Below are 27,161 nucleotides of genomic sequence, written 5' to 3'. Positions count from 1 at the left end.
CCAGTGCATCCCTGCCATGCCTGGACACACAGCCATTTTGTTAAGTCAGGATGTCAGCCACCGAGAGACAATCTTGGACTTGCACACATGCATGCACACACACTTCTTCCTCTTTAAACATCATACAAATAAGACAAATATTTATATGCTGCAAGTCATAGGCAAGGTTTTGGACTTAATTTCCCTAGGTCAGGAGGAGACATTCTGCAGTCAAATAACTGCAAGGTTTGGTGGTGGTTTATTATTTACTTTATATATTACTTTTCAGTTTGTACTAGATTCATGGTGAGTTGAACAGGTAAAGAGCAGGAGAGCCTACATAAATGTCAGGCCTGCTTGCAAGCACTCCTTGACAAAAAACACTGAGAATATATAAATGGCACAAGGATATACATAGTAATCAGACTTTAAGAAATTATGAATCATATTAGATACAGAAAATAAATGTTGCAAATATTAATATATCTAATCACTGAAAGTATTCCTTTAAAAAGAAAACACTGCTTTGTGCAGGAAAACACTCATTTTTCCCTTATACAACTCTGTTTCTAATGTTACAAGATGAAACTTGTCCCTATATTTCTGCTGCAGCTTAACCAGGTCTTGACTGTAATATTTGAAGGCCGTGGTCATGTATGAAAATATGAAATAAACATGTCCCTGGAATCTCCAATCATATGAGGCTTGGGGGTAGGTGTTTACTGTGTTTTTTCAGATTCAGACATATGAATGTCCTTCATATGTTACTGTCAAGAAGCAGTTGACTCCCTACTGGAAATGCAGGGACCCATCTTGTGCTGTGACGCATGAAGCAGTCCCCCAAAAGATGCTTTGATTTTGTGAACTGCCATCTGGGATGCTTATCAGAGAAAGCTAGCGGGGGGGGGAGGCTGTCAATCATAATATTGTCCTAGGAGCAGAGTCAATTCATTAGTCGTTTAACTGTTTTATGAGCCAATTATGAAAGGGCTCTAAGCTTATTTTAAAGAGACCATTCAGAACGTCTTTCCATTCCGATTTGTTACTATAAAAAGTCATATTACATTTTGTTCACTGAAGATGTGTCAAGAATTTTAATGAATGCACATGCACTAACAAAGAGATGCTTGGAGGATTTACTAACATGGTTAAATTGTTAAATATATATACAGATCTAGTTGTAATATTTCTCCTTTGGAGTATTAGCATTTGAAATGAACAAAGCAAAACCCAGAAAGAATTCTAGGACAAATCTGTTTTGCAAAATCAGTCTCAAACTGAAACGAGAATGTGCAAAAGCTGAAAATGAGCATCTGGTGATGTGGAAATTTAGCAGAAATGAAAATACTGGGAGAAATAAGAAAAACATATAACTCAGAGGATAATTATGTAGGCTAATGATGTTTAATTCTAGTAGGCTAGAAGCCTAACAAAACTGTTGGAGTTGTATGAAAGGCTTTGGGGATAGATAAAATGATGATAATAGCAGGAAATGTAAAGTGCGGGGGGGGGATAAATTACAGGACAATTCAAAGTCTTTGCTTCACAAATGTTTACTGAAAAGTAATAGATCCTGAAATCATCTAAGTTCTGGCTTTGTTTATAGTTTTCAAGATCAGATTCTGAAACTTGTTAAACACAGAGAAGGGCTCTTGGGAATATTCAGGGCCTGTTTATCCCACTTTGAGTAGAACTGTCTTTCCACCTCAACCATCTGAATTTATAGCCCGGTCTGCCACTGCTTCTCCTATGCAAAATTGGGGCCACTGACAATTTCAGCCTTGATGTTCTGAACTGACCTTCAGTGGTAGATCTAAATGAACATTTGGTGAATTTAATATGCATCTTTTAACTGTCGTGAATAAAGGCAGTTGGGAAACTTTGAGGGATGGAGATTTACGTGTTAGTTCTCTATATATCTGACAGTTATAAAAATGAGAACTCAGAACAAGTTTTCACTCTAAATGCTTCCTATTAAATATCTTTTTAGTGGGTGAAGAGATTGTAATGCAGCTCATGGTAACACACCTACTGCTTGCATGAAGATAATAAGGAGGTCAATGTTCTGATAGTTTTTGTAATCCATGCCCAGTATAGAACTACTGATTTGTGCAGTCTGGCCTTGTTAGAAAACTTTCTTCCCTCAATATTGTGGCTGGAGGACCTTGGGGAAGGCACAAAACAGCTTCTGAAAACTGTTTGTGAATTATCTTAAATACCCACGTTTTCACATCGCTATGTAATATCTGGGACATGTGTTTCCTCAGAAGTACTATAATGGCTGGACCGACCAAGTTGCCTCACCCTTAGCCTGGAAACCTTTTAAATATATCATGAATTAATTTTAGAAGCTATTGAACCGACTGGTGATTTGTGCCGAAGAAACACATTCATTAACATGAATCCCAGGCCTGTTCAGTCAGGTGGCACTCAGGGGCTGGGGGGTGGGCACTAAGCAAATATAAATAAATTTATTCTTACACTATCCCCCAGCGTTAAGCACAAAATTGGTAACACTGAAAAAGGAAACTGAATACAAAAACCAGAAGAAAAATATGAAAGGAACGTGTGATAGGAGTCTTGGGAAGAGTGTAGGCAGCGAGCTGGAGCGAGAAATGAGATAGAAGCACAGCTGGGGAGCCTAGAGGGACAAAATGAATATGAGTCACTCTGTCTACAACATACAGTCCTGTTTTCAATGTGAGGAAGTGGAAGGCAGCTACTTGACCGACAAAATAATAGCATTCATCATTTGTCCTGGCTGTATATGTTCCCTGAGAGCCCGGATATTTTATAAAACATCCATCTGTAAGTGCATTGACTTTCCATAGGTCCCTATAACTGTTGACATAGTTTTTAAATTATGCTTCCCTAATAAAAGCAGACTTACAGATATAAAAAATTAAAACTTAAAAATCAGCTTGCAAAAACAGAGTTCCAAAGCAAGCGAGGTTTCTGCACCCACTTCAGTGTCATGTGCAGTTCCATGTGTGCACTCCCCTTGTGTGCACAGAGCTATCCACACCACAGAAACAATGGACAAGGCCTCTGCATGACATGGCAACACAGCAACTGAACTGCATATATTTACATTACGGGCAGAGCTAACAGAGAAGGAAGTGCCTTTGGCCTCCTTATTCCAGGATTTACAATGTCATTAACTGCTTCGGTATCTGACAAGAGAGCCTCAGAAGGGAGGAGAGAGGGGTGTGTGTGTGAAGAATTCATCTGTGTTAGTCTGACTTGTACAGTAGCGTCTGTGCTTGGTTACAGTTGAGATATAACCCCTATGTATACAGATGGCCCTCATTATTCGTGGGGGTTCCATTCTTGCCTATAGGCATGAATATGGAAACTGCAAATAATGAAGCCTTGCCCCATGGGAATCCAGGGGTTAAGTTCCGTAAGCTAAAAAAGGGGGACAAAGAAGCAAAATTAAGGGAATAAAGCACAGTACCTTGCTCTTCAGGCCTCCAACTCTCCAGCAAGGCTCCCCAGAATCTGGAAATCTTCCCATTGTTTGTGAATTTTTACCAAAATAATTTTTAAAAAAATGGAGGGAGGGGATTTTTTTTTAAAGAGCCACAAAATGGCTCCGTGCTGCACAATGGCAGCCTAAAATGACATTGGAAGTAATTTACTACCAACCAGGAACCATGGAGAGACGAATTCTGCCTATTTTAAAAACTGTGTCTCTTAGAGCCAACCACAGATAAGCGAAATTGCGATCTGTGAGACTGTGCCTCAAGGCCCCTTATACTCAGGTAGATACACTGTAACCCGTGGAGGTTCTGTTTACTTGCTTGGCTGTAGATCGAACCACAATCGGTGTGTGTGGGTGGCGTGCTAAAAGAGGCATTGTAGTGAGGACTTTGGCTACGGCCGGGGAGGGGGAGGTGTGCAGGGGAGAGGGAGGTGGTAGTGCCGCCAGCTGCGCTAGCCAGATAAGACCCTTTCAATCCCTCTCTCGCCACCCCTCTGGCCACCCCTTACAGCTTCCAAGGACTCCCACCCCTTTACTTGTAGAGGGGAATCCTCACCTGATTCCCCTTTACAAGTATTAGCTGCTCGAACTGCTGAACTGGTTCGGCAACACGCGATTCAGTTCAAATTAAATTCGAATCATGATGTTTGGTTCATGCACACCCCTACCTGGCTGGTTCTACCATTGTTTTGTTAGAGGCAATGATTCTGTCAAAGGTTAAACTGTAACCTTTACATCCTAAAACTGCAAAATAAGAAAGATTCTAAAAAGAGCAAGGTCCTAACCAATCAAATTAGAACCGTAAGAAAGAACTCTGCAGTGAAAGCTTTAGCCAATATATTACAGATGGGGGCTGAGAGGGGATGACTTTCCTAGGGCGACCTAGTAAGTTTATGGCAGAGGTGAGCTTCAAATCATGAACTTGATTCACTGCTCAGTCTCTTAACCATTATGCTACACCAGCTGTATATACACAATTAATAGTCAGATATAGAACAGAAATACTGCCAGCATTACATTTTAAATGATTCAGTGATCCAGATTCTGGTATATCTCCAGCCCTATTGTTTTTATTGTTAATAATAAATCTATTATTATTAACAATAAATAATAGAGAGCTGGTCTTGCAGTAGCAAGCATGACTTGAAACTCAGTGGGTGGAAGGAGCTGGTTTTATTTCTAGGGAAAACATTGTCTAAACCAGTACTGTTGTGATCTAGAGATATTTGGGATGCATGACTTGTCCCCTTAGCTAAGCAGGGTCCGACCTGGTTACATATGAAAGGGAGACTAGAAGTATGAGCACTGTAAGATATTCCCTTTAGTGGATGGAGCCACTCTGGGAAGAGCATCTAGGTTCCAAGTTCCCTCCCTGGCATCTCCAAGATGAGGCTGAGAGAGATTACTGCCTGCAGCCTTGGAGAAGCCACTGTCAGTCTGTGTAGACAATACTGAGCTAGATGGACCAATGGTCTGACTCAATATATGGCAGCTTCCTATGTTCCAAGACTTGAGTCTTTCCCCATCTCCATGTCATTTCTCCTGCCCTCTTCTGTGTCTCACACCCCCATTTGGAAAAATTATCTATTTAAAAAATGCTGAGATATTTAATCAGAGTTCCTTCTGCTCACATTACCATGGCCACTTTTCCTGCCAGGTTTCCTAAGTACAAAACGTTATGGCTACCTTAAAATTCAAGCAACGAACAAATGGGCCAGGGATCTACAATATCCAATATGGTGAACAAAATTGTACACAGTAGTACTCCAGATGTGGCTGCACCATCATTTGTACAAGGCATTATAATATTAGTATTTTTATTTTCAATCCCCTTCCTAATGATCCCTAGCATGGAATTGGCCTTTTTTTTTAACAGCTACCACACACTGAGTCAACACTTTCAGTGAGCTGTCCACCATGACCCCACGATCTCTCTCCTGGTTAGTCACTGACAGCTCAGGCTTATCAGCTTATATGTGAAATTGGGGATTTTTGCCCCACTTTACACTTGCTTTCACTGAACGGTAACCACATTAGCCATCTTGTCACCCACTCCCCTAGTTTGGAGAGATCTTTTTGCAGCTCCTCACAATCTGTTTTGGATTTCACTACCCTAAATAGTTTAGTGTCATCTGCAAATCTGGCCACTTCACTGCTTACCCCAACTTCTAGATCATTTATGAACAAATTAAAGAGCACTGGTCCCAGTACAGATCTCTGAGGGACCCCACTTCCTACTTGTCTCCATTGTGAAAACTGTCAATTTATCCCTACCTTCTGTTTCCTGTCCTACCAGTTACCGATCCACACATGAACCTGTCCCCTTATCCCATGACTCCTAATTTTATTCAAGAGTCTTTGGTGGGGAACTTTGTCAAAGGCCTTTTGTAAGTCCAAGTATACTATGTCAACCAGATCACCTTTATCCAACGTGCTTATTGACACTCTCAAAGAACTCCAAAATGTTAGTGAGGCAAGACTTCCCCTTGCAGAAGCCATACTAGTTCTCCTTCAGCAAGGCCTTTTCTTCTATACAGTATGTTTAACAATTTTGTCCTTAAGATCAATCTGATTAACACCCCCATCTTCTGAAACATTTTCAAGCACCCACATAAACACAATTATGTGGTGAGATTCAGTGGAGAGCCAGTCATCAGACTGGCCTTATAGTCAGGAGAGACACTCTGGATTCAGATCTCATGGGAGACCTATTAGCTCAGCGTGTCCCCCACCTCCAGCTAAAGATCGGGGAGGGGGGGGGAGAAAAAAAAGTGAAATGTGGAGTTCCAAGACAGAAGCCTGGAGAGGGGTGGTATTTATTTTTTTTTTAAGAACTTTCTTTGGAAGTGGATCGTTCTATCCTCTTGCCTACTCGCTGACCTCATGATGAAGGTTGTAAAGGGGGCTTCTGAAAACCTGCCAAATGCAGGCAACTCTTCAGTGGAAGCTTCCCATCCACCCCACGTAGAGTTGCCATGCTCCCCGAAATTCTGGGTTTCACCCAGATTTTAAGCATTTCACCCAGATTGCTTAACCCACCCAGATTAGCCCAGATTTCAGCTTTCATTTAAAAAGAAAAGCTAAGCTCTAGGCCTTGTAGAATCAGTGTTATGGACCAAAATGTGCAGTCACTATTTTGCTAAAAAATTATTTTCACGCCAATTTACATGATATGCAAATTAAGTCACCAAATTTGGAAAGCCAGAATATGGCAACCTTAACCCCATGTGACTACCAACGATCTGGGTATTTTGTATGATCTGAAGTGCAACCAAATACCCACTCACCTCTGTGTTTCCTATGCCAAGTTTTGATAAGTTTGCTTTGGAATGTGGGTAGGGAATGGTTCTCTGAGGACTAGAATCCCAGGGAGACCAGTTCCCTAACTGATCTGTGGATCATAGCCACTGCCTCTCCAAGGAAGGTGAGCAGTGTCCATACCAGACTCGGTTGTCCTGACCAGAAGCTTAGGGGACCAAGATAACAGCCCATTCAGCAGTGAATTCATTGATATTGCTGAAGCGCCCACTGCCTCACAGGCAGCCAAGAGTGGGCTGCTGGGAAAGCAGGAGAAGCAGTGGGGAGCATGACAGAGAGGGGGCAAAAAAACACCCTGGGGGATGGAAGAGGTGGCAGGAAGCCCCCTGGACTCCCCCCCCCAAAAAAACCTCTTAGTGATAGGGATGTGATGTGCATGGAACCAGGTGGGGGTGGTTCCAAGGCAGAGTGGTGCATCTTTAAGGGCGGGTGAGGGTGCACTTACCCCTCCCTCTGCTTTCTCCCTGCCGGCACTCCATTTTCTTAAAGTCAATCGGGGCGGCAGCATACCTCCCTGCTGCCCTGTTGCCCCCTTTACCGGAAGTAAGTTAGCCTGCGCACACCGGGCATGCACACATTGCACCTGTTGCATGCATGTGCCTGCTGTGTGTGCGTGTGCCCACAACATGTGCACACCTGTACCCGGCTTCCTGTGCCTGGCATCTGGTTACTTCCGGTAAAGGGGGCAATGAGGTGGCAGGGAGGTATGCTGCCACCCTGATGGACTTTAAGAAAATGGAGTGCTGGCGGGGGAAATCGGAGGGAGGGATAAGTGCAACCCCCCTCGCCCTTAAAGATGCACCCCCCACCTTCGAACTGGCGAAACCAGCTGCCATTCAAACTGGTTCGGAGGCCCATATAGGGCCTCCGAACTGGTTCCATGCAAATCCCTACTCAATTACAGCCACACCCCAATATCTGCCAACTGAAAAGCACGTTACAGACTATAAATGCTGAACAAAGGAACAAGAGCAGCCAGCATCAAAAAGTTTTATCAGTTGGCACCAGAGGCTTATAAATGCTCTTGCAAATGGTCTGTAACAGTTCTATGAATTTGGTAAAAGTGCTAGAATGAAACTTCCATAGGGTTGATCATTTCAGGATTTTTTAAAATTAGAAAAACTGGTAAAAGGTAAAGTGAGCCATTGAGTCGGTTTCGACTCCTGGCGACCACAGAACCCTGTGGTTGTCTTTGATAGAATACAGGAGGGCTTTACCACGGCCTCCTCCTGTGCAGTATGAGATTATGCTTTTCAGCATCTTCCTGCATCGCTGCTGCCCAATATAGTTGTTCCCGATAGTCTGGGAAACATACCAGCGGGGATTCGAACCAGAAACCTCTGACTTGATGATCAAGTCATTTCCCCACTGCAATACAAAAATATGCATTCATTAGTGGTGACTTTCTAACTTATCTAACCTTTCTAGTTTTTTTGGTGATAAAAATGTTATCTGCTCCTGAATTTGCCAGGATTTTGCAGACACCGAGTAAAAAACATTTATTTGATTAGATTTATATACCACTCAATGTCCTGACCAATGTCCTCCAAGTGGTTTACAAAAAGAACAAACATTAAAACCAAATTCTAACACAATAAAAACAAATATACACAACGAAAAATGCTAAAATAGCCAGAAAGCCAATACAGAAGAAATTAGGATAGCCAGCAGTTACAAATTGAAAGCTTGCTATGGAGGAAGGCTTTAGCCTGGTGCGTAAACATACATGGCCATTTAATCTGTTTATATATAGATGTGTGTTTTTACATTTATATATCCACTCCTTATTATGTGTACAAATTGAAACAATAGGGGGAAATGGGGTATTAAGAGTTGCATGTTACAGTTTGATGCCTTTACAAATCCCAGTTAAAGATAAACTAATGAAACATCCCTCTTTGATTGGGTTAAGTATGAATATCCATAACAAGTCCCAGGATCAACACTACACTTCTTTTCATGACCAATGAATGAAAACAAGGCCTCAGTCCCTGCTATTGTGCCATGGAACTGAATGGGAAACTCACATATGAGGCTGCAAGGACACTGGCTGGAATGATGCACAGCCCTCTGTCACCAGGAGGAGGGCTGCTTCAGGTCTGCAAGCAGCTTTCAGCACTTTAGCCTTCATTCATAAGGAAAGTATTTCTGCCCACTGAAAACTCTGGTTGCCCTCTTCTGCATCTTTCCCAGCTCTAAAATCCTTTATTAAGATGTAGAAACCTGAACTGCACACAGTATTCCAAAAGCTCCATGCTCAACTTAGCTCCACTACATAAAAAGTGAAATGCAAGATTTTCCAGGAAGGCTCTTAGTTCAACTATTACTAATGATAACTGCTTTGTGGGCTCTCTGGAAACATATGGCAACGTTAATATATGTTCACTTAAAGTGGTTCTTTGGTCTGTTCCAGAAGGACAGTCTTTATAATTCTTAAATTAATGATTTCTAGTATTCAAAATGATTTACACCTGAGATAATTGCCCTTAAGGAAATTCTTTATTTATGGTTAGAAAAGTGGTCAAGATTGGCTGGACTACTTATTTCTTTAGTATGCAGTTTTGGGAATGCAGGCAGGCAAACTGCATCCGTGTTTTTAGGGGAAGCCTTCCTTCTACACTAATGCTTTCTCTCATAATTGCTGTTGTTCAAGCAGGAATCTGTGGCATCCGCTAGAGAGGCTGGCACTGTCTCAGAGCTCAAACATCATCAGCTTAATTATGTAGGCCAAAATGATAATGCTAATTTGAAGGGCAGAGATTACATACATTTCTTTTTGCAAAAGCTGAAATCCAAACAATGCGGTTTGCTATAGCTTGTTCCTCTTAATGCTATATTAAATATATAAACTATTTGTGGTGAAAGATTTTCAGTACCAATCATTCATTCCTACAAAGCTTTTGTGAAAATTGCTCTCATCCATTTCAATATCACTGAATTTGGATTGAAATATTTAACCTTTGCATCTGTATTCAGTTCTTTATAAATAAATCTTAACACTAAAGAAAACAAAACAAGCATCAACTAGTAATAATGTATGTCCATCTCAAGCTTCCCCCCAACCTCAAATTTCTATTGTTAAATGTGAACAAAAGCAAACAAACCAATTTAAAAACAAACCAATGTATTCAGAACAGCCTACTTAAAAGCAAACCAATGTATTCAAAACTAGCAGGTATTAATGTATGGACATCTTTTTCTGTGTTTCCTGCACATAAAAGGGATTTTGGTGAAAGAGTACTAAACTGAATGATTTTGCGTTACCTCAAAATATGAAGTATTTAAAATATTAAATGCAATAAAATATTTAAAATATCAAATGCAACTTCCCCAAATTTCAAAAACTTTGGGAAAGTATTTTTCTTCCAGTAAAGTTCATGCGGAGTATAAAATAAAAATTTCCATTAAAAAGGAAAAAGTTAAACATATTTATTGAAAAACAGATGGAACACTAACTGTTTTTCAGTAAATCTTCTATTTACCTTTTTCCTTTTTTATATGCAGTTTTTCTTTAAAAAATTCTACCTCAGTGAGGTGTTCATTTCTTTCCCTACTTCAAAAATGGAAGAAAATCCAAAGTCCCTTCCAGCTCTAACATTCTCTTATTCACCTTTCCCAATTTTCTTACTACTATCTGGCAATCCACTTTCAGAAATCATGAAGAGGATAATTACTCGAACTAGTCCGACTAAAATTAAAAGGACAAGTTAGGCAATGCTCAACTTGTCCTTTTAATTTCACTGGGACTATGTTAAGTACTTTTTCTCATCATGTCAGCCATTGCCTTTATTTTGTAAAAATTAGGTCTGCTACCTTAGGACCTAGAATCAAAGCCAAGGGCGCCACTGGAGCACATCTGCACTATAGTTTCTTCTGCGGCTGGCTCAAATGGTGTGTAACACATTCCGCTTAAGTCATCTGTGCCTTCCTTCTTCTGATGTTGTAGCTGCACTTCCACCCGCCCCATATGCCTTATCTGGGGTGTAGCTAGGGCAGAGAGGGCCTGTGTTCACCCTTCTCCCCGGTAGCCACTCGGAGTGAGGGAGATAATGAAGAAAATAGGGAGGGATGGAGCTGGGGGCCCTCAGGAGCTGAATGGGCTGGGTTATTTGAACCCCTTCATTCAATTATGGCTACACCCCTGGCCTTATCTTTATGCTAAGCAGCTAACCACCCTGCTCCCAACAATGAATAAGTAGGAAATCCCTATCTGTCATTTTCCTAAAAAAATGTTTTTAAATTTGGCAAATTTGGCTCATTTACACATGCAAGACATCATCTGATGCTGCAGTCATTAAAATAAAGAACATGCATATGAGACAGCTCTATTGCAAACCCATGTTGCAAATTTACACAGCTTCATAAGGTACCATTACAAAACCAGGCAGAAAACAAGCTCATGGTTTAAGCACAACAATTTTTGGTGGCAATAGATAGAAATGTAGCAGGACAAAGTGAAGAGCATGGGATTAGGAGTGAACTCTAGCTAGCACAGAGGATGATTCCACAGTCTTCCTGATTCTTTAAAAGACAGAAAGCATTACATATGCACTGACCCTGAGGGCTGCACAACCCTCAGGGAAACATCTTTGGGTGACACAGATCACTCCTGGAATCACAGAGAATCACTGACCTTCACACTGGACTTACATACTTGAGGCTGTGTGATCCCAGAACAGCTAGGAAAGCTCTCACTGGTGTTGTGTGTCTGTTTTCCACTACCAGAAGGCTGCTCTGGATGTCAGCCAGTGTGCTTAAACTTTTACTCAAATGATATTTTGGTGCAGGAAATAAAAGTTGCATTAGTACCTCGGCACTTTCCTACAAAAACCATAAATGATGTTTTGGGGTAAAAATTTAGTGGAGCCATGGCAAAACCACAGCAGAACTCTACAAGGAAGGTGTGTATATGGAGAGATATAACATAAGCCATGGGATTATGTCAGGTTTTACACTATCAAGCTCCCGATTTTATTCCATCCTGTCCTATTGTACTTGCCAGTGCTTTCTAGCTTATCTTCCCTAGGCTCCTGTTATCCGTGCTAGACTTTCACACCCACTCTAGTACTGAAGGGGCTATTGAGCTACTTCATAGGCCATTCACAGCAGGAAAGGAGCTATCAAATCAGCTGAAGATCAAATAAAAAAACGGAAAGGCCCTCAGCAGGAAAAGGAAGCTGCATTACAGTCTCATCTGCAGGCTTTGTTCCTGACATCTAGTGACTTTTATAACCTTAAAAACAGACAATCTGACATACCCAGTCACTGGCAAGAGCTAGCTGGTTAAGAATTCCAAAGATCTGTTATGTGGGTCTCACCGTAAACATTATCTCCTGAATCAGGTTCTAATGCTGCTTTATGATTCTGCCTAAAATATATTTTCATTCTAATATATAGGGTTAGGTGCAATAATGTAATAAAAAGGTACAGGCACAGAACTGATATGAGGTTTCAACACAAGCATCACTGTAATTAATGGCACCAGGATAACGTAACAGTTATGTTCCCATAATTTGTTTCATTCAAACAAAGTTCCCAGTGAACCATACCCAGTGTTTTCAAATGCAAGGTTGCTCTAATATGGATCTGAACAGAATCGTCAGGCTGTTTCAGACTTCACACAGCTTCTTATTTAAAGTTTAGTTCCATGCAACATCCTGAGCCTTGAGACCACATGCTCTCCTCTCCCCTGTTGCTAGCACTGCTTTCCCCCCTCACCCCTCTTGGTCATGGCTGTGGCGGTCTTGGTGCCTATTGGCCAAGCTGCAGCCCCCTATCCCCAGAGACCTCCCCACCCTCACCCCGCTCCTGCTCCTCCCCACAGGAGCAGCAGCAGCAGTTGACCAAGCCCTTCTTCGCTGCTGCCACCACCATGGCCACTCATTCCCCTCAGGCCGCTGACATGGTCTCAGTAGCCCCAAACAGCAGCAGTGGTTGACTGGGCGCTTCCTTGTTGCCAATAGGTGCTGCCATGGCCAATTGTTACCCACAGGCTGCTGACAGGCTCAGGCCCGTCCCTCGTCTTTCCTTCTCTCTCTTCCTCTTCCTTCTTTTTCTCTCTTTATCTCTCCTCTACTTGCTCTTCCCTTCTGTCTTTCTTCTCCTCCCTTCTCTCTCTCCCTCTCTCCCTGAGTTACCGTATTTTACGGACTATAAGACGCTACGGACTATAAGACGCACCTTAATTTTAATCCAGTTTTTCAGAGTTTTAACATATTAAACTGTTAAAACATATAAGACGCTCCTGAATTTTGGCGGATATTTTTCGAGGAAAAAAGTGAGTCTTATAGTCCATAAAATACGGTAACAGATCTTGTTCATCTTGTTTCCTCATCTAATTCACACAACAGCAGCCTGCTTCTGCTGAAGGGGCTCTTTCCTTCCTCACAACACCTCTCTTCGCAGATCCCTGCTGGCTATCCTTTTATATATATAGATGCCTCTCCTCTACAATCAATAATATCTTCTGATCAGTAACAGTTGCATTCCAATTGACCTTAACCATCACAGGCTCCTCCTCCCTATCAGCATATGGAATCACCATGGTACCACAGGGTTTCACAGGCTCCTCCTCTCTATCTGCACTCTCTATCCCCTCTCTATCCCCACTGCCCAATCAGGTGCTTCTGCTTGCAGACTCTTGCGAGAGCTGCCACACACACAGGATTAGCCACAGGTAGCCTTAGAGAATTATATAGAGAGATAATATTGCTTTAAGTGACTCTCTTACTCCATTGTGCCCCCTTACCCTCAGATAAAAGCACCTTTGTTTTTGAACTTCAGCAATCTCTCTCTCAGTCCTTTTTTTCTGCCACCAAATGTTTGCACAGAAATTATTCTGACGTGGAACTGTTCCACTCTGAGCTAATTTCCCCACACAATTTTATTTAAAAGGAGGGCTGTGTCTCTGAGTGCCAGCCAGCAGCATAGCTCCTGCCAGTACACTCATAGAAACATAGGAAGCTGCCTTATACCAAGTCAGACCATCGGTCCATCCAGCTCAGTAATGTCTACACAGACTGGCAGCGGCTTCTCCAAGGTTGCAGGCAGGAGTCAATCTCAACCCTATCTTGGAGATGCCAGGGAGGGAACCTGGAACCTAGATGCTCTTCTCAGATCAGCTCCAACCCCTAAGGGGAATGTCTTACAGTGCTCACACTTCTAGTCTCCCTTTCATATGCAACCAGGGTAGACCCTGCTTAGCTAAGGGGACAAGTCATGCTTGCTACCACAAGACCATCTGGAGATGCCAGGAAGGGAACCTGGAACCTTTTGCATACATGCATGCAGATGCCCTTCCCAGAATAGCCCCATCCCCTACAGGGAATATTTTACAGTGCTCACATGTAGTCCCCCATTCAAATGCAAACCAGGGCAGACCCTGCTTAGCCAGTGGAATAATTCATGCTTGCTACCACAAGACCAGCTCTCCTCCCACTTGTGTTGCTTTGGCTGCCTCTTGCCTCCACACAACACCCAACCCAACCCAACGCAACTGGCCCCCCACCCCCAGCCCCATCCTTTTGTATTAACAGCAGATAACAGAACATAAGAGTCCACTGTCCAGGCTGAGTGCACTGCAATTCAGTTTCAGTAGATCACCGATACACACACATGTGCTTCTGAGCCAACTGAGCCGCATACCTCACCAGCTGATCGGAGGCAGCATGGAATGGAAGAGAGGAGGAGAGAGAGCTTGACTGGTGGCTGGCACTGGTATTGTTGTGGGAAGGTCTCAGAAAGGGGAGGGAGGGAGCCCAGCTTGAAAGGTGCTGGGTAAGAGATGGTTCTAAGGTTCCGGATGAGCCTAGGGATGTGCACAGAACCGGCTGACCGGCCTCGAACCCAACCAGGCCAGTTTGGTCCAGCACCCCCTTGAACCCCCCCCCCAGTTCGATTCGGTTCGGGGGTTCACGATCCTTAATTTTTTTAAAAAAATCTTTTAACCTTGTACTCCCCTCGGGAAAGTTCTGGGAGGCAGCAGGGTTGTGTGTAGTCCGTGGAAGTCCCTGCTACCCCCTGCCAGCCTTCTAAATCACCCCTTTGCCCAGTTCGGGTGCTCTTTGGACAGTTTTCGGCCTTCACCTGGTGGCCTGGTGGCCAAGTTGGGGGCTGGGCACCCATGCACATGGCCTCTGTGCACAGGCACCCAGCCCTCAACATGGCCGCTGGGTGGAGGCCAAAAACTGGCCGAAGAGCACCTTAAATGGACAAGGGGGTGATTTAGAAGGCTGGCGGGGGAGGGGGAACATCCGCGGGGACCCCCCCACCTCCAGGAACTCCCCCGAGGGGAGTACAATGTGTGTGTGTGTGTATTTAAAGACTGCGAACCTCCAAACTTCGATGGGGGTTTTTAGTTCGACCCTGAACCATCAAACTGAACCGGTTCGACGTTAAACAGGTTCTGGGTAGAACCAGCTTGCACATCCCTAGATGAGCCTGGTTAATCCTCTTCTACTTAGAAAAGGCTGGTTGTGTGAATGACTTGAGGAGAGGAGAGCTGGTCTTGTGGTAGCAAGCATGACTTGTCCCCATAGCTAAGAAGGGTCTGCCCTGGTTGCATCTGAATGGGAGACTTGATGTGTGAGCACTGCAAGATATTCCCCTCAGGGGATGAAGTTGCTTTGGGAAGAGCAGAAGGTTCCAAGTTCTTTCCTTGGCTTCTCCAAGATAGGACTGAGAGAGATTCCTGCCTGCAACCTTGGAGAAGCCACTGCCAGTCTGCGAAGACAATACTGAGCTAGATAGACCAATGGTCTGACTCAGTATACGGCAGTTTCCTATGTTCCTACCTTAGAATGTGTTATCATTCAAATCTATATGGTGTTTTAACTCATCCTTTCCTTTCTAGAATTTACAACAGTAACAATGATTAGCAAACAGCTGCTGAACTATCAGTATTAGTGAGAAAGGAATGATTATTCATGAAATCATTTATCTGCACTGAAGAAGGGAGAGGATTCGACCTGAAAGTCACAAGTTTATGGTTCTTTGGCCCGCAAGTTACCATTTCATGCATTTTATTGTTATTCTTTTGATTGTAGTTGGCTAAGCAGTAAATTCACTGACCTGAATTACAGTCTTGCAAATATGTCCTCAAAAAAGGTTACTAGGTCAATTTTCTTTTTACACTAATGCACCAACTGATATATACCCATGCTAATCACTCATTGAACATGGACAGATTCAAAAGGGGAAGGAGAAAAAGAAAACAGAAAATTCTCTTCTCAATTCAATTCTCTTCATAACAATTCTCTGTTATGAAAGCTACTTTGCCCAGTTGCATGGAAGAGAGTCTTATCTGACACAACCTTCAATCTACTACTAGTATGACAAATATTTATATACCACTTTTTAACCAATGCTCTCAAAGTGGTTTACATAGAAAAATAAATAATAAAAGAATCCTATGCAGAGTTATGTGTGAGTGAGCTCCACTGAACACAGGAGAACTGAGGAATCATGCATAGCACTGTGCTGACAGCTGACCAAGTGAGCATGTATTTAAAAGCCTTAATTACTTCCACAGGCAATTTGTCAGGAAATGCAAGAAAGAACTTTCATTCAACTAGTTACATAGACAGACTGGTTTACTGTTTAGAATTCAACAATAAGAGACAACCAGCATGGTGCAGTGATTAGAATATTGGTCTAGGCCTGGTGAGACTCAAGTCAAATCCTCACTCAGCTAATAAGTTCACTGGGTGATGTTGGGCCAGGCGCCAACTCTCCTTAACTGATCTTACAGGGTTAGTATGAGGATGAAATGGAGGTGGTGGTCCAACAATAGCAGGAGGGCCGAAGCCATGCAGCCCTACATTAACTCGATCAACACTTTAAGCCCGGGTTGTCTGATGACAATTCTAGTTAATTTTATTCTAATTCAGTTTTCAGAACTTTGAAAGGTTTCATTAGTCTCCCTGTATTTTGAAAGCAGAATCAAATGGGGGCTTGGGGAATTCTCCAGTTGGCAGTAGGTTTTTCATTGTAACACATCCTGGCTTATTGTGTTGAGTTACACCACTATACAATGCATGGTGAAGGACAGGCATTATATACCAGTTCCTGTGCCAGTGCAAGGAAATCATACTTTGGGCTGTAAAATTTGGATTGTATCTAGAATTGACATAGATTTATGTAAGCTAACTTTTTTTTTTTACGTCTACAGAAAATATATGGCTACAGAATATGTAATGCACTTTATGAACAATATGTAATGCACTACTGTACTTAAAAGTAGTGGCCAGGATCCTTTTGGCTAGCTCTAAGGCTTGTGCTTCCCCAGAAGAACCTGACTGACTGTCTTTTTTCTTTGAACAGCAGATATACCATGCCATATCACAAACTGTTTTTGAAACCAACTGGAGTTTCAAAAATACTTTGCCATGCAGCATAAGGGGCTGCTGGTCAAAGAAAAACTCATCAGTTTTTCTGGAATTTGATCAGAACAAATTCCATGATTCTTTGGATCCTGGTGAGAATATTTAAAAGCTGTATTTCTAATTGTGTACATTAGCATCACAGGTGCTATAAGAACAGTGCCAGGTCAATACTACCAATAGGTCTGTACATGGGATGCACAAATTGGGACAAATGTGTCCAAGCAACCTTGTCCTGCACAGAGGCAGGAACTCCTGGCGTGGCAGCTCCACACAGTAGCTGCCATTGCCAGTGCTAGAGTGGGTGAGGGAGCTTTTCTATGGAACTTGAGCCACAAGGATGGAAAGCATGGAAGGTGCATGGTGATGTCTCTGCACATCTTCCAGGGTCCCCTGCATGCCTTCCCAGCATCTGCACATGCTCCAGCTCCATAGAAAGGCACCTCCAGGTACTGGAAATAGCAGGTACTATGCAGAGCTGGCTGCCCTAAGAGCACCCACCTCTGTTTGGGATCAGAAGTGATGGTAGTAGTATACATTTGTTGGAATTGGACATTCTGACACATAGGTCTTATTACTAAGTTACAGATATGCATCCGTGCAGTCTTACCGTGTAGCAAGTTTATGGCAAACAACACCAGTATCTGTTATGACTTCACTCAGCCTCAACTCTAGATGGACCTTTCCCTGAAATATAGAATGACAACATTACATACTATCCATAACATTCTCAAAACAAGCTGTCAAACATTTCAAGGATACAGGCCAAACAAGACATTGATTGAATTCCACTCACTAGTCCCATAATTTAGGTTCAGTCAATGAAAAATGAAGAGACAGCCTATCTAATAATATTCTAATAATACTTCTTTCATCCACATGTAGTAATAATAAAAGCTGCAGATGATCAAGTCCGAAGACAAAATTACCACGTTGTCTTTATTCCAACAATTTAATGTAAACTGTTGGCTATTTAAACCAGGGACCTGGAAATATGAATAGCATCTGTGTTTCTATGCTGCCTGTGAAGCTTCAGTGAACAGAGAATGCTGTAACTTCATTTTAAAATAGCTACTGAAATAGGCAGGCAGCTTACCCCCTTAACTCCTGTCAATTGGACAAAAAGCCATCTTCTAAATCAGTGGGTGTTTTAAATTTAGCAGTACCAGCATAGTGTCCCTTTAGTGGCTGTTGCTTGCTGGGGTCTCCCTTGTATTCCATTTTTAGTCTGTGAGCCCTTTTGAGATACAGAACCATCTTTTCATTCCTTTTGCTGTGTAAACCTCTCCAAGAACTGTTTTTAACGGGCAAGTGGTATATAAATATTCTAAATAATTCCTATCTAGTAAGTGCTGTACTTAGTTTCTTGTTTCAAGAACCACTTGGTTCATCTGAATCAAACTTTGTATCAAATCCCTATCTGGGATGGAGCAGTCTCACATTGTAGGTTTATCCCTGATTCAGTGAAATATTGCTTTAGAAATGAATTTTTCAAAGGCCTAAATGATGATGATCAGACTGGAAAAAAAGATGGTGAGTTGATGTTTTCACCAGAAAATATTACTAGTGGGGAGAAAATTGTCTAAATATTGCCTCTTTCCATTAAAACATGAATCATTCATTCATTCGATTTCTATACCACCCTTCCAAAAATGGCTCAGGGCAGTTTACACGGAGAAATAACAAACAAATAATCTGATTTGTCTTCTGAAACAAGCAGGAGACAAGAAGATTTCCTACAGAAAAGATTGCAAATTGCATTATGATAGATAATATCCACGGTTTAATCAAATTGATAGTGTGTCAGATTCTTGCATTAATATTTAACAAATATATTTATTTTAAAAATAATGTTCTGAACAAGACAAACTTGTTTTGCCCAATCTAGCTGCTTTAAAATAATAATAATAATAATAATAATAATAATAATAATAATAATAATAATAATGGGAAGGACTCAATGTCTGGATAAAACAAACCAGTCAATAACACCTGTCTGACTGTGTAAACAAGAAATAATAATACCATGGGATAGCAGAATAGAAGAAAAAGAAATAGAAAAAATCACCAAATACAAAGATCTACAAATTGAAATTGAAAGGCTGTGGCAGAAAAAGACCAAAATAATCCCAGTGGTAATTGGCGCCCTGGGTGCAGTTCCAAAAGACCTTGAAGAGCACCTCAACACCATAGGGGCCACAGAAATCACCATCAGCCAATTACAAAAAGCAACTTTACTGGGAACAGCCTATATTCTGCGATGATATCTATAACAACTGACAATAAAATTCTGGCATCCCAGGTCCTTGGGAAGGACTCGATGTCTGGATAAAACAAAGCAGTCAATAACACCTGTCTGACTGGGTAAACAAGAAATAATAATAATACCAAAACCAGGAGGTTCCCCAAGCCAAGAAACATGGAAGGACAGCGATGGATAGAAATGATTCAGCTTCATTCAGAGAACAATCATTTTGCTCACAATTTTAAAAAAAGTTGCCAGAGACTCAAACTGGATGTTTTGGTAAATGTATGTGAGTGTCTGTCTGACTGTCTCACTAAAAATGGCAACCACATCAACTTCCTTTAGGGAAATTGTGACAAGCTGACATCATGCATTTTTTCTTCACCCTGCAATGCCAATACTATGGAACAAGAGTGGAGAACTAAGACAGAAGTGACAAGAGATGATGTTCTAAACTGTCTGGAAAAACTGAAAACTAGCAAAGCGCCAGGGACAGATGGCACCCATCCAAGAGTCCTCAAAGAACTCAAATGTTAAATTGCCAACCTCCTTGCAAATATATATATAACTTATCTCTAAAATCAGGATCTGTACCAGAAGACTGGAAAGTAGCAAATGTAACACCAATTTTCAAAAGGGGATCCAGGGGCGATCTGAGATATTACAGGCCAGTTAGCTCAATGTCTGTTCCAGGCAAATTGATGGAAAGCATCCTCACGGATAACATTATAAAGCACATAGAAGAACAGGCCCTGCTGGGAGAGAACCAGAATGACTTCTGCAAAGGGAAATCTTGCCTCACAAACCTTTTGAGTTGTTTGAGAGTGTCAACAAGTGGTTGTATAAAAGTGATCCAATTGACATAGTATACCTGGACTTCCAAAAAGCTTTTGACAAAGTTCATCATCAAAGACTCTTGAGAAAATTTAGCAGTCATGGGAAAAGGAGACAAGTACATGTATGGTTTGCTAACTGGTTGAAGGACAGGAAACAGAGTGTAGGTATAAATGGAGAGTTTTCACAATGGAGAGAAGTAAGAAGTGGGGTTCTGCAGGGATCTGTACGGGGACCGTGCTTTTTAATTTATTCATAAATGATCTAGAAGTTGGGGTAAGCAGCGAGGTGGCCAGATTTGCAGATGACATCAAACTATTTAGGGTAGTGAAATCCAAAACGGATTGTGAGGAGCTCCGTCAGGATCTCTCCAAATTGGGGGAGTGGATGACAAAATGGCAAATGCGGTTCAATTTTGGCAAGTGTAAAGTGATGCACATTGGGACGAAAAACCCCAATTTCAAGCATAAACTGATGGGATCTGAGCTGTTGGTAACCAGGAGAAGGATCTTGGGGTCGTAGTGGACAGCTTGTTGAAAGTGTCGACTCAATGTGCTGTGAAAAAGGCCAATTCCATGCTAAGGATCCTTAGGAAGGGAATTGAAAATAAAACTGCTAGTATTATAATTCCCTTATACAAAACTATGATGTGGCCACACTTGGAATACTGTGTACAATTCTGGTCCCCACATCTAAAAAAGGACATTGTAGAACTGGAAAAGGTGCAGAAGAGGGCAACCAAGATGATCAGGGGCCTAGAGAACCTTCCTTATGAGGCAAGGCTGCAACACTAGGGGCTTTTTTGTTTAGAAAAAAGATTACTCCTGGGAGACATGATAGAGGTCTATAAAATCATGCATGGTGTAAAGAAAGCAGATAGAAATTTCTCTCTCACACACACAACACTAGAACCATGGGTCATCCTATGAAACTGATTGCCAAGAAATTTAGGACCAACAAAATGAAATACTTTTTCACACAACACATAATCAACTTGTGGAATTCTCTGCCACAAGACATGGTGACAGCCAACAAGCTGGATGGCTTTAAGAGGGGTTTGGATAACTTCATGGAGAAGCCAACTATCAATGGCTACTAGTCTGAGGGCTACAGGCTACCTCCAACCTCAGAGGCAGGATGCCTCTGAATACCAGTTGCAGGGGAGTAACAGCAGGAGAAAGGGTATGCCCTCAGCTCCTGCCTGTGGGCTTCCCAGCAGCATCTGGTGGGCCACTGTGTGAAACAGGATGCTGGACTAGATGGGCCTTGGGCCTGATCCAGCAGGGCTGTTCTTATATTCTTATGTAACTGCATTATGCTGTCATATATTTCACTAAGAAGGCATTATATCAAGAGTAGGTGGAACTAGATGGACAGCTGCTCTTACTGATAGCAAACATACTTTTATTGCAGTGGTTCCCAACTAGAGTTTCTCCAGATGTTGTTGAACTCTCATCACCACCAGCCACAATAAATTATAGCTGGGAATGATGGGAGTTGTAGCTCAGCAATATCTGGTGGAACCCTGGTTGAGAACCACTGTTCTATTGTAACGTCTGGTTTGAGACATTGCTTCATTCTTCAAGCAGAGACTGCTGGCAAGTCCACGTTGAGCTAAGTTGCAAACCATGACAACAACATTCAATGCTTACATGGTGCATTTCCAAGGTTCACAGTACTTCACCCCTGCTAACTTGGCAAAGAGGCACCTTTTAACGTGGTGATTCTCTTTATTTAACAGGGGGAGAGTAACTGACCCTATCCACCCCCAGCACAGCACCTCCAGTGACTGTTGCTGGTGTCTATCTTATGTTTCTTTTTAGAGTTATTTATTATTTCTCTGTGTAAACTGCCCTGAGCCATTTTTGGAAGGGCGGTATAGAAATAAAATTAATAATAATAATAATAATTAATAATAATTGAAAAAGTTGAAGAAAATGAAGATGTAAAAATATTATGGGACTTCCGACTACAAACAGACAAACATCTGCCACACAATATACACCAGATATAACTGTAGTCGAGAAGAAAGAAAAACAAGTCAAAATAATCAACATAGCAATACCAGGGGGTAGCAGAATAGAAGAAAAAGAAATAGAAAAAATCACCAAATACAAAGATCTACAAATTGAAATTGAAAGGCTGTGGCAGAAAAAGACCAAAATAATCCCAGTGGTAATTGGCGCCCTGGGTGCAGTTCCAAAAGACCTTGAAGAGCACCTCAACACCATAGGGGCCACAGAAATCACCATCAGCCAATTACAAAAAGCAACTTTACTGTGAACAGCCTATATTCTGCGACGATATCTATAACAACAGCAACAATATTGACAATAAAATTCTGGCATCCCAGGTCCTTGGGAAGGACTCGATGTCTGGATAAAACAAACCAGTCAATAACACCTGTCTGACTGTGTTAATAAATACTACTACTACTACTACTACTACTACTACTATCTTAGTAATCTGTCCCAAAGCCTGTTTAGGTAGGTAAGTGTGCTGTTGGGTCGATGTCGACTCCTGGTGACCACAGTCTTGTGGTTGTCTTTGGTAGAATACAAGAGGGGTTTACCATTGCCATCTCCCGCACAGTATGAGATGATTCCTTTCAGCATCTTCCTGTATCACTGCTGCCCGATATAGGTGTTTCCCATAGTCTGGGAAACATACCAGCGGGGATTCAAACTGGCAACCATAGGTAGTTATTATTGTTGCAGGTGATCTGAGAGAGGCTGCCTCAGTGACTTGCCTAAGGTCACTTTGTAAATACGTCTGGAGATGAAATTCCGTTTGCCTGGTTCACAGCAATACCTTATGAAGGAGTTCTCCTTACAAAGTCACACAGCTCTGAACTTTGTGCTTTCAGACAGAGAAAGAGTTCTACAGGCTCCTCCAAGTACCCAAGAGTCAAATTAAACATGTGCTTTGCAAGCATGTCCTTACATTTTAAATGTTAAGCTGGATCAAGCCCTGTGTGTATCAGGACTACAGGAACAGATCTTTAACCCTACCCCTTGCCACAATCCCAGTCTAAATCAAACAACAATGACCAGCACCAATGGCAGCTTTTTACTGACGAAATACAAGCCATAGGGTGGGCTGATCCTGATCGCACCATGGGGTAGAGTGAATGTACCCTCCCCACCACTGCATCCTGATCTGTGGGGGAACAATCCAGCTGCTATTCAATATTTTACAAAAGCACATGCTTACAAGAAATATATCGTTTGACCCTGATCAATAAGAAAAATCTGAAAGCAGCTGAAGGGCCATGGCATCACTTGAGACTAATTATTCCTGAAATACTGGACTACTTCCATTGCAGAACCCAGGTGTGGGCTTACTCTAATGAAAGCCTGCTACAGTAATATGCTTGGATGTATTGTGCACTAAATGCTGCTCCCATCCATGTCAATGATGCCCTTGGGTGAAATACAGCTACTCATTAAATAATTTTCTCATGGGTGCGCTGATTCAAATTGGTTCCAGAGTACTGGAGAAAGCTTCTCCCAAAGCATTTCTCTCAGAGAACAACAGATGGCCTTGCAAATTTATTTTATAACCAGGTCAGGGGGAAAAATGTTTACTTTATGAATGAAAATACATAGGCTCCATTTTGGATACATAGGCTCAATTTATAGCATATGCAGAGCTAAACAAATAATCAACCGCTATATCAGAATACCAATGCTGTAAGACAATGAAGGAAAAGGAACAAGAACTAGAAAGACAGAAATCATTACACCTATAGAAGAATGGTCTGAAAATTTTGTCATTATTATTGAGTTTAAAAGGTTGGGGTGGGAAAGAACTAAGAAAGGACCTTGGATAAAGTATTATAATGTAATTCAATGTATCCAGTCCAACGCTTATAATAGTAAATAATAATAAAGCTAACAAAGTATAAACTTTGCTTTTTTTTTTTTTAAAGGTATTACAATTACTGATTAAACAGGGAGCTACCACATCCTGGTGGGCTGGGATTTCTGAACATTGGGAGCTAGTCACTGATGTCCACAGACAAGACCACTTCAGTAGTGCACAAGCATGTACTAGATAGCCTGCTCTGAATAATGGATAGGGTACACTGGATAGATAAGAGGAGGAAATGGGGAAAGAAGCACAATGTTAATTTTACACTCGCACACGCACAGACACCCTGATTAAAGGTATTCCTCTGGGTTACATTCTGTGATATATATAACATCCAAGCCTTGATGTTACCATAGTACTGTAAAGGTAAAGTAAAGTGTGCCGTCAAGCCGGTGCCATCTCCTCGAGACCACAGAGCCCTGTGGTTGTCTTTGGTAGAATACAGGAGGGGTCCACCATACTACTTGTTTATTCTAACACACATTTAAAATGATTTGGGGCAAATATATTGCGTTTTCCCTACAAGGCTTGCACAGAGCCACCACACCTTGCTCTCCATGCACAATGGGGAAAGGACAGAATCCTGACCACTATTGGTAAAATTATCAGGATTGAACTCCCCTCCCCAACAGGCCCTGAATCTGGAGCCTGAGGAATTCAGTCACTGGATGTCCATTACTTAGCAAAATATAGTATCTGCAGAATAAACAGCTAGACCAGACAGTCAAGTGGTAAAGCCTGTCTCCTACAAACGTCCAGGCCTCTTGTGTAAGCAATAAGGAATTCTGTCACCACCGCTACTAGTACAACACTCCCTGGCAACAGACGTCTCCTGCCTCCCCTTGCTTTGTCTCACTTAACTGCACCCAGAGATGCCTTCTTTGGGGTCCTTTCCTCTTCTGATTTGGTAGGAAGTGGCATCTGACAAAAACAGAGCAATTTACTGAATAGTAACAGCATGTTGGCAGAAGACTTCACAGAAATATAATACCAAGTAAACATAAAATAGAAGCATAATGAAACCATCTGAAAGTGAAATTAGGGGATTAAGGCATCCAAATCAGCAATTAGATATTGCTCAAAAAGGATATCATCCTAGACATAAACAAAGGAAAATAATAAAACCAATAACATTTTCTAAGATAACATTATTCAACCTTTTTCTGAAACATTTTGGTTTTGTTAAGAATGTAGTCATAGAAATTACAGCCAGGTTCATGGCACCTGAGGTTGTGGCCTCGGATTCCTGGAGGCTGTGCATTTCTGGGGTTGTGTGCGAATGGCCGAAACCCCAGGAATGCACACAAGGCCTTCCAGTCTCAGCAGCGATATGCCAAGATTAGGCACGTCATACAAACCCATCCATCTCAGCAGATTCTACTTGAGCCCTACTTGTAACACAGAACTGAACATCTGTCTCTCACTTCAAATCTAAGTTATCTCAGATATGATGAAATTGGGTGTGTTGTAGGAACCCACCAGTCTTGGTATATTATTGTCAAGACCAGAAATAGGGCTCATGCACATTCCTGGGGATGCGGTGGCTTGCAGCAACCTCAGGTGCCACATTATGCATGAACCCAGCCTATATAAATGCTAGTTAGTCTTTATGTCTGTCAAGCATGCCCCTCAGCAATTTAAACATTCCAAAATGGCCATGAGCCAAGAAAAAGCAACTGAACTGTCTGTAGTTGGGGAACTACAAAGATTTCATGGGGCAGGGAAGCATGAGAATAAAATCAGTGCCATTCCACAGTTTAATGTGCAAATGCATGTCAGAACAAGCCTAGTGTAGTGGTTAGAGCATTGGACTAGGACTGGGGAGATCAGAGTCCATGTCTGCATTCAGCAATGAAAATCACTGGGCAACTCTGCCCATGCCCAGTCTGCCCTGTCATTTATCTCTCATCCTAACCTACCTCACAGGGTTCTTGTGAGGATAAACATAAACATGTACACCACTCTAGGCTCCTTGAAGGAAGGGTGGGATATACATGTAAAGATTGTAGAAACAAACAGAGAATACACACTAGGAATAGGCAAATGGAACTCAATTAGCCCTCAGAAGCATCCCATCCCACCCCTTAACCGAAGCCCTTTCCCCTCCATTTTGATCAGGCAATTCCTTTTACCAGAGGCGTAGAAAGGTTGGAGTGGGCCCAGAGACAAGATTTTAAAATGGGCCCCCTAGAACATCATCCTAAATTATTTTTTTTTAAGCTTTTGTAAATTGTAGACGATGCAAGTCATGTAATGGTTCTAGAGAAAGACATGCTGTTCTGGTAGCTCCAGGTCTTAACACTCACATCAGTTTTGGAGGATGAATACAACTGAAGCAAGCCCGGTCGCAGGGAGTCCATCATGTGACTTGCCTCTGAGCCCCCCCCCCAAGGCAGTGGGCCCCCAGACAACTGTCTCCCCTTGCCCTATTATAGTTACGCCCCTGCCTTTTACATGAGCCAAGCTACACTGTCAAATGGCTCTTTAATTCTCTCCATCCTAGTCTGAACAACAAGAGAAGCTTAATCAGAAAGGTGTAGAGGTCCCTTTCAAGCTCTGCTTGGTAGCTAGCCAGCACAGATGCAGAGTTAGACAAGTAAGCTAAAATCATTATAGTTTTATTAGGTGGGGTTACATCACCATTAAACACACAAGCCCAGAAACCAGGTTTGGCTCTTAAAGAAGAGTACTTTAAGCCTAGCCTTAGAGATCATTGTTCCCTCTAACAGGGATTTCCAGATGTTGTTCACTACAACTCCCAGCATCCCCAGCTGAAGTGGTCTTTGGTTGAGGATTCTGAGAGCTGTAGTCAACAACATCTGGGAATCCCTGTTAGAGGGACCACTGCTGGAGACTACTGATTTTCCTTTTGTGGCCTTCCTGGAATTATGGGCAGGAATCCCAGTGATTCTGTCACAGGGGCTTTGGCAGAACCCTCATTATGGTCCTCAGCTGCTTGATTCCATTTGCCCACCTCTTGGCCCATGAACAGGAATTATCAGCTGACATTCATAGCAGGATAGGCCTTTTAAAACCACACTGGTAGGCA

General features: G+C 42.1%; 1 protein-coding gene across 4 annotated transcripts in view; it reads right to left on the bottom strand.

The window, feature by feature from the left end:
- The window catches only part of RASA3 (RAS p21 protein activator 3), a 302,321-nt gene that overhangs the window by 85,983 nt on the left and 189,177 nt on the right, over positions 1–27,161 (bottom strand). For 3 of the 4 annotated variants that reach the window (XM_053309444.1, XM_053309443.1, XM_053309445.1), the window contains exon 5: positions 17,771–17,847. The exons of the other annotated variant lie outside the window; for it this stretch is intronic. In XM_053309444.1, coding sequence (XP_053165419.1) covers positions 17,771–17,847 — 77 coding nt within the window. The remainder of the gene's footprint in view (positions 1–17,770; positions 17,848–27,161) is intronic. 4 annotated transcript variants of the gene reach the window in all.

Source organism: Hemicordylus capensis, chromosome 3 (assembly GCF_027244095.1).
Source record: "Hemicordylus capensis ecotype Gifberg chromosome 3, rHemCap1.1.pri, whole genome shotgun sequence".
Taxonomy (NCBI): Eukaryota; Metazoa; Chordata; class Lepidosauria; order Squamata; family Cordylidae; genus Hemicordylus; species Hemicordylus capensis.
The sequence above is the reverse complement of the archived record's forward strand: the minus strand, read 5'-3'. Positions and strand labels throughout refer to the sequence as shown.